The following is a 16,486-nucleotide window of genomic DNA, read 5'->3' as shown; positions in this document are numbered from 1 at the left end:
TGGTACCGTTACTGAACACTCAGATTTTTAAGTAAGTCATTCTGTCTGAGGATGAGTCACAAGTACTTCCTTAGTGATAAAAGTTGTCTAAGTAACGGAGATGCTTCGAGAACGGGACAGTATGTTGGGCTTCAAACCCACAGTCATTTCCTTTACTGAATTGCTAACTGGACTTCCCTGGCTACAGTTTGAAGCCTGTGTTTGAGCCAGTAACCCAGCAACTGAGACACACACTGCAGTTTGCAAAGGAGATCAAAACAGTGAATTTCCATGGGTTTGGGGAGTAAAAGTCAGTGTTGCTTCCCCAGGGCTTTCTGACTTCATGAAGAAATTCACTTGGACCTCCATGTGGCCACATCATTATGTAAGCCGTAGAGACAAATTATTTTGTAGAAATGAGAGAAGTAGAAGACACAGAACCTAAGAACACGCTGTGTTCTTGGCCCCAGCAGGGAGCCTGGAACACGTAAGTCCTCAAAATGTATCAGCAGGAAAGTGTTTCTGGTTCTTTCAGAAACCCCAGTTTGTTAGGAATCTGAGTGAAGAGCAGGACAGTGTGCTGGGTTTCAAACCCACAGTCATGGCTGCTTTAGGATTTCATGGACATTTTAATATGATTGTGTGCTTTCCCTTTATTTACATCTTGGTACTGTTACAGGTGCTGCTGCTGTCCCTCCCACATGCCCAATACTTTAAGCATGTCCTATATATTTCTTTTTAATGAAGCAACTAAGCATTCCTTAGGAAAAAAAAAAAATCTGATAGAAAAAGCAACAAGATGAATGAGAAAAATTTTAAACTGGATAGCAAACTTACGTGTATTATCAGTAAGGCTTTGGCTTGGCCTTGGAAACTCCTGACTGCTCTTGAACTTCTTGACCTCCTCTCATTCCATGCAACTCTTGCATTATTGTTAGATTTCACAATGTTAGTATCCTGAAGGACTAAAATGTTAACAATCTTTCCCTCCATTCAAACTAGTAGAAAGTGGGTAAGCAACAGGAGTTGTTCTTATTTGTAGAAGTAATACACTCTCAAACTCTGTTCCACTTATTCTATTTCCATTAGCAAATATGAGATAGAACTTTTTGTCCATTTAATTGTATGCAAGGATCAAGCGGTATCACCGTTAGCCCATTCTAAAGTTTAGTCAAAAGTAGAAAGTGAGTTTACACAGAAAACCCTAAAATGTCCATAATCCTGGGATAATTTGATAAGGGCACAACATTCTCTGAATTAAAATTAGTCCTGTTCCTTCATCAGAGAAAGGGGAAAATGCAAAGAGACGCTGTGCTAAGAATGCCAAGGATCAAAGAGCAGGCCAATCAGTTCATGTCAGAGACAGTTCCTGTTCCCATGTTACTATGGAACCCACTTAGACATTGAACTGCCATGGGCTACACCTGTGCAGGGGTTCTAGGTTATCTCTATGCATGGTCCTTGGTTGGAGTATCAGTCTCAGAAAAGACCCCTGTGCCCAGATTTTTTGGTTCTGTTGCTCTCCTTGTGGACCTTCTGTCCTCTCGAGGTCTTACTAATTTCCACTTCTTTCATAAGATTCCCTGCACTCTGCCCAAAGTTTGGCTATAAGTCTCAGCACCTGCTTTGATACCCTGCAGGGTAGAGCCTTTCAGAGGCCCTCTGTGGCAGGCTCCTGACTTGTTCCCTGTTTTCTCCTTCTTCTGAGCAACCTTACCAGGCCACAGAGGAAGACTAATGCAACCACTCCCGATGAGACCTAATAGACTAGGATCAGAAGGAAGGACAGGAAGACTTCCCCTATCAGTGGACTTGGAGAGGAGCATGCGTGGAGAAGGGGGGGGGGAGGAGAGGAGGGAGCTACAGGGGGATACAAAGTGAATAAAGTGTAATTAATAAAAATTTAAAAAATAAAAATAAATATAAAAAAAAAGAATGCCAAGGAGACTCCAGCAGCACCCCCACCCTGCTGATGAGCACTCATCCTGCCACACAGGTGAGGTGTAGGCTGTTGGGGGAGGAAAGTCATCAACAGTCTGTCCTACCTATAGGACATGCATACTAAAGCAAGATGTGAGTACAGACATGACAGTGGCACTATTTGGTAGACACCCAACAACTGTGTGACTGCATGGGAGACCTGTTCCACGGGACTCAATACTCTGGTATTATAAACCAGTCCAAAAGTCTGTCAGGAGATCTCATAGGCTAAAGGGGGTGAGAGTACCATTGTCATATCCTGAAAAGGATATGCTGTCAAATTGTCTTCTAAATATTCATGTTCATAGTCATAGACTAGTGTCACTATGAATCTGGAGCAAAAAATGCTCCCTTTTGCAAAGAATGGCAGTGAATGCTGAAACTCATGTAGGAAGTGCTGAAATTGAGAAATTGTTAAGTGCACAGGCCTAAATGGAACATTTATATCATCTGTATTTCTTATTTGAGATTCTAACAAGACTCTTAAGAAGTTAGACTTTATGTACAATTCTATGAAAAACTATCTGCTTTTCCTTCCCAAAGAGAAAGAGACCTCTAGAAAAGTATCTTGCAGGTTTTTTAGTCCTCAGTTCTCTTAAGAATGGTGTAGAGATACTGAGGACGCTCAAGATTTTAGCCTATCTAGAAACCAAACACGCTGAAAGCAGATAACAGGAAGTAAAAGACAACCAATATGCACTATTCCTGTGAGTGGGTAAGACATGGTATAGAGTGAAAGCAATTCTGCCTCACCTTTACCAGATTTGTTTTTCTACACTGACTAAAGCTGTATATACCCTGCTTGGTGGGAGACCTTAATGAATAATCATTTGCCTCAAATTAATCTCCCACCTAAATCATTCTGCCTAGAATTTACTCATTCTCTTGATTACTCTGTCTGGAAAGCCCAGAGGTGCATTTGCTTCTGTCTTTCCTCTATCTTCAGCCTCAAAGAATCACCTCCACTTCAGTTTCCTTTGATCTACTACAAATAGCTCCTAAGTCAGTCTCCCCATTTCAACCTGACAACATGCAGCAACAAGCACGCCTTTCTCCTCGGAAACCTCAGTGAATTCCCACTGCCCACTGCATCAATTACCAACTCCTCTCCCTGGCATTTGGTCTTCCAACGCATGGTCCCCTGCTGGCTTCCAGTTCCCATCCCCCTACCTCAGCTTCACAATCCAGCAACTCTGAGATTCTCCGTGTTCTTTAAAAGCCCCCAGCACTCTGCCATCTGTGCAATTTTTTGCTTACACTGATTGGCCAGCCTAGGGAATCCTTTCTCCACAACATCATTCAGACGTCTGTTATTGTATACATTTTCTGATCTCCCTCATTTTGGTATAATCTCTTCATCTAAACCCTCCAGCATTTTGTGCACATCTCCACCATGATTCTCATTCACTATTTGTCCTATTTGACCCACACTGCTTTTTTTTTTTTTTTTTTGAGACAGGCTCTCCTGTGCTCAGGCTGGCCTTGAACTAGCTATGTAGTGTAATGCCTCCACTTCCCAAGTGTTGGGATTATATGCATGAGCCACCAGCTCTAATTTCTTTGCTGCTTCTTAATTCCTCCCTACAAATAGGAAAATTTTTTGACTTAATTCACTCTACTAAGAAGCATGGAATAGTGGAGACAAATTATTATTTTTTAATATATGAGCATCATGGTCTTCATTACAACTAAAAAAATTCTTTGAGTATTGTCTCTATTAGTATTTTGGAACAAAACCTGCTTCTGGGTTACTTAGTAACTTATGATGTCATCATGTGTCCTGGCACCTAGAAGGAGTGGTTACCTTGCCTCTTACAGGGACCACCCAACCTAGAAGGTAACCACACCTAGAAGGAGTGGTTACCTTGCCTCTTACAGGGACAACCCAACACATGGTTACTCTCTTACTCTTCTCTCTTACTCTTCTCTCTTGCTCTCTCTCTTCCTCTCTCTCTCTCGGGGCACCCCCTTCTTTCTCCTCATCATGTCCTGTTCTCCCTTTCCTCCTTCCCTTTATATCCACCTAATAAATCTCTTGTACAGAAGATCGGTTGACAGCCTCAACCGATCTTTAGCCTCAAGAGTCTCTGTTGTACCATATATGCATTCTCACAGACTCAATATAACATTTCAAGAAGATATGGGTCACACCTGTCTTCTCTAGTTTCTGGCAGCATGTCTGGCACTGGCTGAATATTCAATAAATATATTCCAAATAAACTAATAAAAATATGATAATAACATCCCATAAAGTTTAAATTCATCTCATAGAGCCCATGTCCTTAGATCATCTTGGAATTTTAAGAGCAAAATCTTTAAACAAAGGGGGCTATGACCCACAACAGATGCTCTGGTGGAAGCACTGAACATCTGGATGAAGGGGAAGCCAGCTGTAGTGCCACAGGAAGGAGGGTCAGAAGAACTTAAACACTGAAACTTGAGTGACAGCAACATAACAGATGCGAGCCTGCAGCTCTTACTGGGACACTATCCGTACTGGACAGAAGAGATACAAAAGTAAGGAAGTGGCCAAGGCAAAGGCTCCAGTCCTGTTTCCTCAGGGTAGTGCCCCCAAAAGAAAAGTTGAGGAAGCTGCTGTGGATGCTGGTCTTCAGGGTGTGAGATGAGCTATGTCTTATTGTGCTTACAATGCTACTGAAGAAACAGGGCAGAGTTTAGGTGACAGTGTTTAACTCCTATGCAAAGAGTATATGTGCATAGAGTGAAAGGGAAAACAAATCCTGATCAGTATTGTGTTCAGTGACAAATTCTATGCCTGTGTCAAATTCCTAGGAATTTGGCACCTACCAGATATTAAATAATTACCCTGCCTGTTTATTTTCTAGGACATAGTGAATATCTAAATGGTATCCATGAATTGAATTGGTTGATTGTCATGAAATCAAGCAAAAAAGACACTATCTTCCCAAAATGGATGGTAAAGTATAACTTGATGAATGCTGTGGCAACATTAAGATAAATTCAATGTGCATAAAATACCTACTATCCAGTAAGTACAGAAGTTAGAACACTTGGATTATTATCTTCATTATCATGACAGATTTTGCCATGGTTTTAGCCTCTTTGGCTTTAATTTTGATACACATAAAAGCTATGTGTTTGCAGGATGCTATGTGATATTTGTACTTTTGTCAGTGTTTTTATTGTTTAGGTGGAGATCAGGGTCTCATGGATCCAAGGCTGTCATTGAAATAGCTTAGCAACAACAACAAGAAAATTGGTCTCAAACTCCTGACTTTTCTGAATCTACCTTCTAGCTAGTCGGATTACAGGTTTGCATCACTATGCCTTATTTTATCCACTTTCTCATTTTTAATATTCACCCAGAAGGATCTGCTAGCTGCAGTTCTCTTGACAGGACTTCCTGTGGGCAGCTTTGCCAAACCTCGGTAGGCCACTAAGCTCCGGTCCTCACGGCTGGCTGGTCTGTCAACTCCAGTCACCCTGTTAAACTGACTGGGCCACAGCTTGCAAATTCCAAAATCTCTGTTAGTACTTTACACGGGATAGCGTTTGTGCCTGTCCTAGAAATCGTATGACCATTCACTTATTTAAATACAAACTTGAATCACACTAAGTCCAGCATTTAAAAATATGGAGCTAGGTTTTCATAGCAATCAAAAATAAACATGAAAACTAAGAAAGCTATATTAATAGATTGTTGACTTTCAAAAGTGAAAACACAGTGAATGACGGCAGCACGTTTAATCCAACATTCTGATTTTTTTTCTTTCATGAATGTCACCTAGTGGGTAAAGCACTATCTATGACTCTCTCTGTGAGTGTGTGTATGTGTGAGTGTGTGTGTGTGTGTGTGTGTGTAATGAAGCAAATTCTTTACCAAGTCTTGTGACTTCTCCACTTCTCCGTGAATGAGTAAAAGTATTTTTGTAGCAGTCTTCACTTCTTTACTCTCTAAAAAAACCTTTAAAAGGAAGAATAGATTGAAGCGTCCATGCACGTAAATAAACACATAGTTTCATCTATTACGGAGATATCAGAAAACATATCAACGGTGGAGCAAACAGGCCGGGAAGAAGGGCTGCTGTCCAGGTGATGAAGAGGACCAGAGCCGACTGAAGAAGCCGCTCACAACCCGAGGAATTTGCTGTGGGTGCGCACATGGCACACTGCCACACCACACCAGAGTCCAGTCCTCATTTTCCACAGTGACTCATTGGCAAGAGTCCCCTGACAAAGCCACTGCCCTGCCCTGCGATCACCACACCGTGTAGGAGGAAGGACTACCCTCCCTTCTCCCTACAGGGAAATCACTTTTCTCATCCCGAGCCATTCCAAGCAGTCTCACAATGGTGACATTTGCTGAACAGTGGCTTGAATAAAAGGCTCTCAGTATGCAGGATGGTAACTTGAGGCACAGGCTAACCCCAGAAATGCTCTCTGGGAAGGACCCAGGGCCTCTCATTGAAAGGGGGAATAAAGAAAGCCACAGCGGGAGAGCTGGGCCCCAGAGGGTCAGCAGTCTCCACCCTGGCAGCAGCATTCCCCAGAACTGAAATGAGGTAAGCGCAAGATTGCTTCGAAGAGTCTTGTACAAAAAAAGCTAGCATAAATCCTTCGTGTGTCTCTAAGCCATTTTATTTAATTGCCAGGTGAGCCGGGAATATGCTCTGCGCCAAAGAAAAACAAAACAGGCTCTTTTTCCTTTTCTGTTTACTATTGGGCCCACTTATTAATTCTTTCAGTAATCCATAAATCGCCCCCCCCCCAAGTACTCCCACAAGCCAACTGTGATTTTTCTATTGGTGCTCAATCCCAAGGGCCCAGCTTCCCTCTCCTGAAAGCTCCATCTCCCTTGGAGAAAGGAGACCCCTTAATTAGTGCCTAGTTGCTAACACTGAAACAGTAGCCTTGAGTTGTGCGTTTTCCTTTGAAAGGTGGAAGTCACTGGATCTAAACAGCACCCAGCACCTGAACCTTCTGTTCTGTGAACAGTTGTGTCTCCATTTCAAGTTAGACTTCACGAATTTTTGTGGAAAACAAAGTCTGTGACGTTATCCAGACCAGTCACTAGAATCTGCCCTAAAACAACACAAATCTGTTTCACCAGTCTATCACTTGAGTTACATAACTTCCTTTCATTTGAACTCATGCATCAAATTGGATTTTTTTTCTTTTTTTAAACAACACCTAATAAATTCTTGTCTGGCTCTGGTTATCTTTTAATGAATTCCACTTTCAGAAAAGGCCGTGATCATTGAGCTTGCTTTTGAATGTAGTTTCCTCTTTCACCCAGAACTTAGGGTGTGGTTTCATGCAGGCAGAACAGAGGGAGAGAAACGCGGGAGGGAACTTAGCAAGAAAAGCCTTTCTGAGTGCGCTTGCGGTCTGGGAGGGGTGGGAGGTGCTCTGTGGCTTTCCTGGGTCTGTAGGAGTTTCTTCCTAAGGAGAACACTCTGGCGTTTCCACAACCATCAAAAAGGCAGTCACGTTCAAAGTTAGTTAAAAACTTGGGACAATAAGTTTGGAGCTCTAGGAGTCTGGAGTCAATCCCAACTAACGGTTTTCCCTGAACCGCTAGATGATCCCCTCAGGATTCCGTGAGTCACTGCCACTGACTCAGCGACCCCACCCTTAGGCCCTGGCTTTACTCCAGGGGTAGCGGATCCTGGTCCTCGGGAGTTGGACCGAGTCCCTTAGATCCCAGGACACGACCACCCCAAACAAGCCTTCTGCAGGGGATCCCAGCGCTTAGCCTTGAGCCTGATATCTTGGTTGTGTGCTTCTCCACCCCCAAACTCGGGCCCTCTTTGTTTCTCTCTCCCCGCCTTCCGATCTGCAGGACCGCTTTTGCTGGCTCTTCCTGCTCCTCTGCTCACCGATCTCCCCTCCCACCCAGTCCCAGAAGACTGCAGCTCTGCGGCCGCGCCCCTCCCACCGCCGCGCCTAGTCCCACGCCCCTTTGGCGCAGTGCCAGGGACCACTTTACTCAACTTTCCGGGGTCCTCCCCCTTTCCCGGCTTATCCATCCCGCCACCCCTACTTTCCCAGCAGCCTAGGGGTGAGCAGAGAATTTAGGTGGTCATCCGGAAAGCCCCCGAAAGTCCTAGCCCTGTCCAAGAAGTAACGGGACTGTTCGCAATCCCCGACAGCCCGGGAGGAAGGCTACGGGGAGGGGGGAGCCCCCTGCACCCCTCCTTCCTCACTTCTCTCTGGGTCTCCATTGGCTGGCTGGCTCCGCGGCTAGGATGGCAGTGGGAGGGGACCCTCTTTCCTAACAATGTTATAAAAGCAGTGCCCTTGGCGGGGTCCAGTCCTCTGCCACTCGCGCTCCGGGACCACAGAGACAGCGGCGCTCCCACGGTTCGCATCCACCGCGCTCTCGCTCTTCTCTCGGAGCCAGCCCTCGCAGCCGCAGCAGCCCAGTCCACCCTCCGAAGCCATGTCCACCAGGTCCGTGTCCTCGTCCTCCTACCGCAGAATGTTCGGTGGCTCCAGCACCTCGAGCCGGCCGAGCTCCAACCGGAGCTATGTGACCACATCCACCCGCACCTACAGCCTGGGCAGCGCACTGCGCCCCAGCACCAGCCGCAGCCTCTATTCCTCGTCCCCCGGTGGCGCCTATGTGACCCGCTCCTCCGCCGTGCGCCTGCGGAGCAGCGTGCCGGGTGTGCGGCTGCTGCAGGACTCCGTGGACTTCTCGCTGGCCGACGCCATCAACACGGAGTTCAAGAACACCCGCACCAACGAGAAGGTGGAACTGCAGGAGCTGAATGACCGCTTCGCCAACTACATCGACAAGGTGCGCTTCCTGGAGCAGCAGAACAAGATCCTGCTGGCCGAGCTCGAGCAGCTGAAGGGCCAGGGCAAGTCGCGCCTGGGCGACCTCTATGAGGAGGAGATGAGGGAGCTGCGCCGGCAGGTGGATCAGCTCACCAACGACAAGGCCCGAGTCGAGGTGGAGCGGGACAACCTGGCGGAGGACATCATGAGGCTGCGAGAGAAGTAAGAGCTCGGTGGGCCAGTGAGAGGGAGGGGGGTTCTGGGCCCTGAGCGAGGGCTGCCACGCCCTTGGGGATGTGGCTAGGGCTGGGGCCGTCTGCAGGAGAGCAGAGGAAGCGGCCCCACCCTGGCCCTCAACTTTGTAGTGAACGTGTCTCTGCTAGCCCCACTCGAGCACTTCCACTGAACTTTTATAAAGTTTGCTAGCCGCTTCTTGCGGGCTTGAAGGAGGAAAGGATGGATGTGAAGGAGTCCAGACAAAGAGATGGCAGAGGGGTCCGGGATGTCGGGGCACGGGGTTCGTGGAGCAAGTGCCGGGAAGGGCGGTGATTGTTTTTTCAGGGTGCCCCAGCACTGAAAAGAGTGCTGCCAACTCTACAGGTTGCCGGGGTGGGTGGAGGTGTCACCGCAGCCCTGGCCTCCAGGCTTAGCAGCTTGGCGCTTGGGTGTGGTCGCCCCGCCCCCGGCGGTTTCCCAGTTCCCCTTTGGTTAACGCACTACTGCTTCAGATTGCAGGAGGAGATGCTCCAGAGGGAGGAAGCGGAGAGCACCCTGCAGTCCTTCAGACAGGTCTGTGGATTGCTTTTTCACTTGCAGCCAGCAGCCGCGTGCAGCCATCCCACGCACGGTTCTAAAAGTTTCTTCTCTCGGGTTTTAAAAGGTGCAAAACTTCACGTCTGCGTGTAAAGCCCCCTGGTGGCAGAAAGTACACAGACTGAAAAATCTCCATTATTTATGCCAATCCTTAGACTTGAAGACATTTTTACCCCTACTGCGTTTCTAGATTTCTCTCCTCCCATTTCCCCCCACCCCCCCCCAAAAAAAAATTTTTTTCCTTTTCATTTTTTGAAACATACTGACATTCTGATTTTGAACGGTTACAGTTTGGTTAGATTGTGGTTTGAGAAAGTCGAGTTGGCTAACTTCCACAAGGTCACAGAAAGCACAGTTGCTCCCTAAAGTTTGAAATGTAGAATACTCTGGAGGATGAGAAAATTTAACTGGCACCAAGCCAAGTTCTCTTTCTTCCTCCGAGGTTCGGCACTGCATGAGAGTTAGTTCAAGTGCCATTGCACAACTGTTTTTAAGCCGTCTGCTCCCGCGGCTGAAGGGTGTTAAAGGTTTCTATGGTCTTCACTATGGAATGTAGATACGGACGTCCTGGCAAATGCGGTGGCTCTGGACAGAAATAAAAGGAGCCTTTGTGTTCCCGGGGCAGCTTTGCAACAGGCTACATTCTTATTGAATATGTAATGATCTAGCCACAGTTCCAACTGGACACGAGTATTTGCTAACATCCGTTATCTAATGTCTGGCCCGGGCTTGTGAGGTATGTGTTGTACAGAGTTCTTAAAGCGACAGTCCTCCCTCGCATTTGGAAAGGTCCTCTTTGTGGGGTTGTAGACTCACTAGCACCCTCCGCAAACAAAATGAACCCTAGACTGAAGAATGGAGTTTTATATGAAGGAGGGATTTGCTTAGTTTTGCTCCAAAGTTAGGCATTAATTTAGCATCCCAAAGCAGACAGTACGGTCTTGTCCCCGGGAACACTTGTTGAGATCAACTGCACAACTCTCCAGATGAATGCTTTACAGTAACACTTTGAAGGTGAGGGGCATTTGCATATTCCATGGCAGTACAAGAATATGTGTTTAAGTTTAGTCACTGGGCATTTATGGTCACCACCCAAGAAATGTTTTCTGCAAAGCACTGAGCTAATATGCAACATTTCTTATTTATGGACTAAATAAAATGGTTTCATTTGCTTAAATGAGATGGCACATTTTATTTAACTTTTTCAAGAAAGTTAGTCCAATATCATTTATATCTTTTTGAGGGCTTAGTGGAAGTGAGAAATGAATGCTACTATGCTCAAGTTCTTATTTCCTTTTTATTAGTAGTATTTTCTTTGAGGATGACAGAGTAACTCAACATTTTAGGGCTGTAAGGCTATAAACTATATTGCAAATAGGATTGCTTACAAGAGAAGGAACGGAAGTATCCCAACATTCTCTTGCAAGATTTCACATTCTGGGTTAAATTGCATCATTTTATTAACTCTGTAAAGGAGTCTAATTATAATTTCATCATAACTGTTTTGACCTATCAACCTAAAACAGGTTGATAGGCAAAAATCAATGAATTAATCCAATGATTTTTTTTTTGAGAAAGATAGAAATAACCTATAGAACGAGTCAGGGAAAAACCACTATTGTTCAGAACTCAGTTTCTTTTTCTTCTTGCCTGATAAGCATATCTCTGCAAACGCATGACCTGAATTTGAATAATGAATTACTACTCCATGGGAGTCCCGCCTGGGAAACTAGATGCCAGATAACTGATCACTTGCTCTAGATCTCAAAGATTAGTATCAGAAGGTTTGAACACAGAAAACAAAGAGCTTGCACATATGTTAAACCTCTTGAGTTCAGTTTTTAAGACTCTTTTTATATGTCTGTGTCTCTGTGAGTATACAGGGCATTTGTGCAGGCATGCACGAGGCCAGAAGATCTGGCGATGGGTTTGTGAGCCTTTGTGAGCTGCCAGATGGGGGTGCTGTGAACCAAACTTAGAACCCCCAAAAGAGGCATACTCTCACCTGCTAAGCCATCCCATCGGTATGCCGACACCACACACTTCAAAAACATATTTGTTTTCATTTTTTGGAGCTCTCATTTTTATACTACATGTACTCATGCAGACATGAAGTTGAAGAATCTTATCAACTACTACCATCACCAAAATTCTTTTTAAAAACTTAAATGTTGTGACATTGATTTTCAGGCTTAAAACTGACTACTCTTCTGTAGGACCTGGAGTTCACACCCCTCTGTGACTCCAGTGCCTGGGGATCTGGTGCTGTCTTCTGGTTTTCACGGCTACCACATGCCATGGTTTACTTACATACATGCAGGCAAAACATCCATATACATAATATAAAATGCAAAAAAAAACTAATAGAAGAAAAAAAGGATAGACTTCAGCACACACACACGCCACATCATCTTTTCTCTTTTCAAAATAGGATGTTGACAATGCATCTCTGGCCCGCCTTGACCTTGAACGTAAAGTGGAGTCCTTGCAAGAGGAGATTGCCTTTTTGAAGAAGCTGCATGATGAAGTAGGTGACATCCCATTCAGCAGGTGAACAAGGCCGAGCCCCGCCCGTTTGTCTGCTCTGACCTCTCCGTCTCTTCTTCCCTCAGGAGGTCCAGGAGCTGCAGGCCCAGATTCAGGAACAGCACGTTCAGATCGATGTGGATGTTTCCAAGCCCGACCTCACTGCTGCCCTGCGTGATGTCCGCCAGCAGTATGAAAGTGTGGCTGCCAAGAACCTCCAGGAGGCGGAGGAATGGTACAAGTCCAAGGTATGAAAGGAGCCAGGATGGCAAGAGCGATAGGAAAGCCTTTCACTCTCAAACACCTGCCTCTTATTCCACCAGCATCCCTCAGCTCTACACAGAAACTGGCGTTAGCTGGCGCCAACATTGTTGTTTCATCACCCCCATCACCCACAATGCTTCCTTTAGCAAGGCCGACTCCCTTTCTGCTCGTTATCTTCTTCTGAGACTTCCAAGAACACCTTCCTCCCATGCTCTTGACTGCCACCACTTGGAAAGAACCGCACTAGAGCAGATGCTGTTTGAAAATGCAATGCCAGTGTGTTTTCTCCTTTTACTTCTCTTTCCCCGGCTTCCCAAACAGACATTTAGACATGTTCTAGAAAACACCCAATCAGAATACAGAGGACTCTTCTAAGAGAGGGAAAAGTCTTGGGAGGTGAGCGATCTCCATTTCTGATTTCTTCCTGACAGTTTGCTGACCTCTCTGAAGCTGCCAACCGGAACAATGATGCCCTGCGCCAGGCGAAGCAGGAGTCAAATGAATTCCGAAGACAGGTGCAGTCCCTCACCTGCGAGGTGGATGCACTTAAAGGAACTGTGAGTACCATGAGCTAAGGGGAGAAAATGGTGGGCTCAGACCCTTTCTGTTGACTCGGTTAACAAATCAAATACATACACACACACACACACACACACACACACTCTTATCCAATGAGAGAGAGTTTAGAGTTGGCACAAGAGTACACTCCTATAATCTCAGCACTCTGGAGACTGAGGCAGGAGGATTATAAACTCAAGGTTAGGCTAGGCTCCATGCAAAAACTATATCTTAACAAAATGAAACGTGGGACTGGGTGCTTGTGTTCTCCATCCAAAACTAGTGGGCACCTCCTGCTAAGAGAATTACTGCCCAGGATTCATAAATGTTTCTGTGGATCACTGGAGTTCCTGGGAAATCACATGAGAAGCCCTTTTCCCTTTCTGCAGAACGAGTCCCTGGAACGCCAGATGCGTGAGATGGAGGAGAATTTTGCCCTTGAAGCTGCTAACTACCAGGACACTATTGGCCGCCTGCAGGATGAGATTCAGAACATGAAGGAAGAGATGGCTCGCCACCTTCGTGAATACCAAGACCTGCTCAATGTTAAGATGGCTCTTGACATTGAGATTGCCACCTACAGGAAGCTGCTGGAAGGCGAGGAGAGCAGGTATAGAAGGCCAACTAAAAAGTGTGAATTAACTCACAGCCTTTCTACCTCATTTAACCTAGAGACCATTTCTTCAGGGTAGCTCCACTTTTTATAGACAAGGAACTTAAGGCTGAAAGAGAATAACTTGCTGTAGTCAGCACTAATTAATAGCAGAGCAGATTTGAATCCACAACCATGCTAAAGTCAACAATTTTCCTCTCTACATTCCTCTGGTACATGCCCTTGTGAAGAAAATGTGCAGAGACCAACCACGGGCTAACAGCAATAGATTTTCTATTTGATGAAAACAAGAAGTGTGAAAATGTGTTCCTTCTTCTTCTTGAAGTGCTTGGTTTTTAAGGTTTTTGTTTGTTTCTCTTTTTTATAGGATTTCTCTGCCTCTTCCAAACTTTTCTTCTCTGAACCTGAGAGGTAAGCACATTGTTTCTTTTTACGGGAAGAAACGTCACAAATCTGTAACCAGTTACTGTCTCTAGTACAGCATCCACTTTTTAGTCATTTCCTGAGCAGTGCTATACAAGAGGGGATCTGGTGAAACATGATTTCCTTTTTATAAATATATATTTATCCATCTATCCATTTTATTTTCTAAATATGTTTTGAGGTTATGATATAATTATATCATTTTCCCCTTCCCTTTGCTTTCTCCAAGCCCTCCCATGTACCACTCCCTGACACACATAACTGTCTTTTAAATTCATGGCTTCTTTTTGTTTAATTGCTGTTACACGCATACATACACACATATCTGTGTATTTATCAATCTAGCTAGCTAGCTATGTATTCCTAGATAAATGAACACAACGGATCATTCTGTAGAATGTTACTTGTCTGTCTATGTTCCAGGCTTGATCATCTGGTACTGGACACATTTCCTTTTTTATTATAGTTTACAGGACTGCTGGGACCAGACCCAGGGCCTACGGCTAAGCAGGTGCTCTCCCACTGAGCTACCCTCCTAGACTGACACCCTGAGTTTCAAACCCAAGTACACTCCTGCCTTCCACACCCTGTTAAGTGTAGACTCTCATTTGCTTCCTGGGAGTCTCAGCCTGATTGAAGGAGGCTGTAGTTCTATATATTCAAACAGATAGTGCTTTGTAGGATTATGTGTGAGTAGCCCTTTAAACACCTGCAAAAATAAAGGCATAATGCTTTGGGTAAAATGGTTACTTTTTAATTTTTTTTTAATATTTTTGTGTTCTTTTTGTTTTTAATTCAGAAACTAATCTGGAGTCACTCCCTCTGGTTGACACCCACTCAAAAAGAACACTCCTGATTAAGACGGTTGAAACCAGAGATGGACAGGTTCGTAATTTTTAGATAATGAATACAGCCATATCAGCCATATCAAATAGGTATCAGTCCCCTTTAAGTCAGTGAGCCTATATGTCAGATGCAAGCAACTAAGTTTCAAGGTCCTTATGCCTACTGGAAAAATAACTCCCAATTCCACCAATACAACAAATTATTTGGTCCTTGGATGTGACAGCAAGCTTCCTGCACTCCAAAGTTTGTACTTTGAAATGGGAGTAAGATAACCCGTAAGGTACCTCCTAGCTGAACTGCCTTAAACTGTTTCATTTAATGACATCAGTGAATATCAGGGGAGGTTTGACATTGGAAATGTCAGCTTTCTGTCAGTGACTGTCACCTATGTATATGGTACAAGGACTGAAATATGCTCAATCAGTTTCTTGTTACTGCTCCATGCCAGGGAAGAAATGGTTACAAGTAATTATAATTACAAAAGCTCAGCGTTGCATGAGGATATAAATGCATTTGCCATACATCTTAATACATCTTGGGTGCTCTTGAGGTTTGTATTTAGGATTTTTATGGCAAACTTCCCTAAATTCAGTGTTCAGGTATTCTTTTGTATGTCACAACCTTCCACTGGAAACTTACACTGCCTGCAGGAGGAGGCCACCTTGGCACTGCGTCTCCCTCTAAACCCTTGATTCAGCATAACCTCCCCTCCAGCTCAACACATTCTGTCTGATTAGGGCCGTGTCTCCTTACCGTGGTTGATTTTTGTTTCTTTTTTGAGCAGGTGATCAATGAGACTTCTCAGCATCACGATGACCTTGAGTAGAAATTGCACAGACTCAGTGCAACAGCGCAGTACCAGCAAGAGGAAGAAGAAAAAAAGAAATTCGTATTGTAGGGAAACAGCTTTCAAGTGCCTTTACTGCAGTTTTTCAGGAGCACAAGATAGATTGGGATAGAAATAAGCTCTAGTTCATAACAACTGACACCCCTAAAAGACATAGGGAAGGTTTGCCACATAATCTAGTTTATGAAGAAATCTTGTGCTAGAATACTTTTTAAAGTATTTTTGAATACCATTAAAACTGCTTCCCTCCCCCCCCCCCCCCAGTAAATATCTGACCAACTTGTTACTGCTTCAATAAATCTTCAGAAATACTCTCTTGGTGTGTTATTTTATAATATCTAAACAACTGTCTTCGGCACTATTGGTTAACTTGTTTAACATTGCATTTAGGTTTTTCAGTTCAGTTTTCGAGCTAGCTTTCCAGGAGAGCCATTGCTTCTTCTCCTTTGTTCATTGCTTTCCCTGGGGATGGCTGTGTGACTGAGCGGTAGAGGTGTGCTTACATGCACACGCCCTTGGTTCACTCTCCAGCAGACGAGTATGAGGCCCCGCGTTTGAACTCCAGGGACCCGTGTATAAAGCAGAGCATGGTAGTGTGCACCCGTAATTCCGGCACTGGGGAGGGCAAAGACTAGAGATCCTTGGGGCTTGCTAACCATCCAGTTAAGACAATTTCTGAGCTCTAGGTTCAGTGAGAGACCCTTTCAGAAAGTGCACGTGTGCACACATACTTGTAAACAAAGAACACACACGCCACGTACTATGCACACAATAAAAGAAAATACATGCTATTTTATGATGACTCAGCTTACAACTGATGACTCCACAATATGTCAGAATGACGGCCATTCAGTAGAAGCTGTACTTTGTGG

General features: G+C 44.7%; 1 protein-coding gene across 1 annotated transcript; it reads left to right on the top strand.

Annotated features, from left to right (window-relative positions):
• Positions 1 to 8,241: 8,241 nt before the first annotated feature.
• On the top strand, positions 8,242 to 15,926 carry Vim (vimentin). Its single transcript, XM_021627622.2, has 9 exons — positions 8,242 to 8,946; positions 9,453 to 9,513; positions 11,969 to 12,064; positions 12,150 to 12,311; positions 12,759 to 12,884; positions 13,275 to 13,495; positions 13,866 to 13,909; positions 14,721 to 14,806; positions 15,552 to 15,926. The coding sequence occupies exons 1-9, from the start codon at positions 8,384 to 8,386 to the stop codon at positions 15,591 to 15,593; spliced, it is 1,401 nt and encodes a 466-aa protein (XP_021483297.1). The 5' UTR covers positions 8,242 to 8,383; the 3' UTR covers positions 15,594 to 15,926.
• Positions 15,927 to 16,486: the final 560 nt, after the last annotated feature.

The sequence above is a fragment of the Meriones unguiculatus genome, chromosome 19 (assembly GCF_030254825.1).
Source record: "Meriones unguiculatus strain TT.TT164.6M chromosome 19, Bangor_MerUng_6.1, whole genome shotgun sequence".
Taxonomy (NCBI): Eukaryota; Metazoa; Chordata; class Mammalia; order Rodentia; family Muridae; genus Meriones; species Meriones unguiculatus.
The sequence above is the reverse complement of the archived record's forward strand: the minus strand, read 5'-3'. Positions and strand labels throughout refer to the sequence as shown.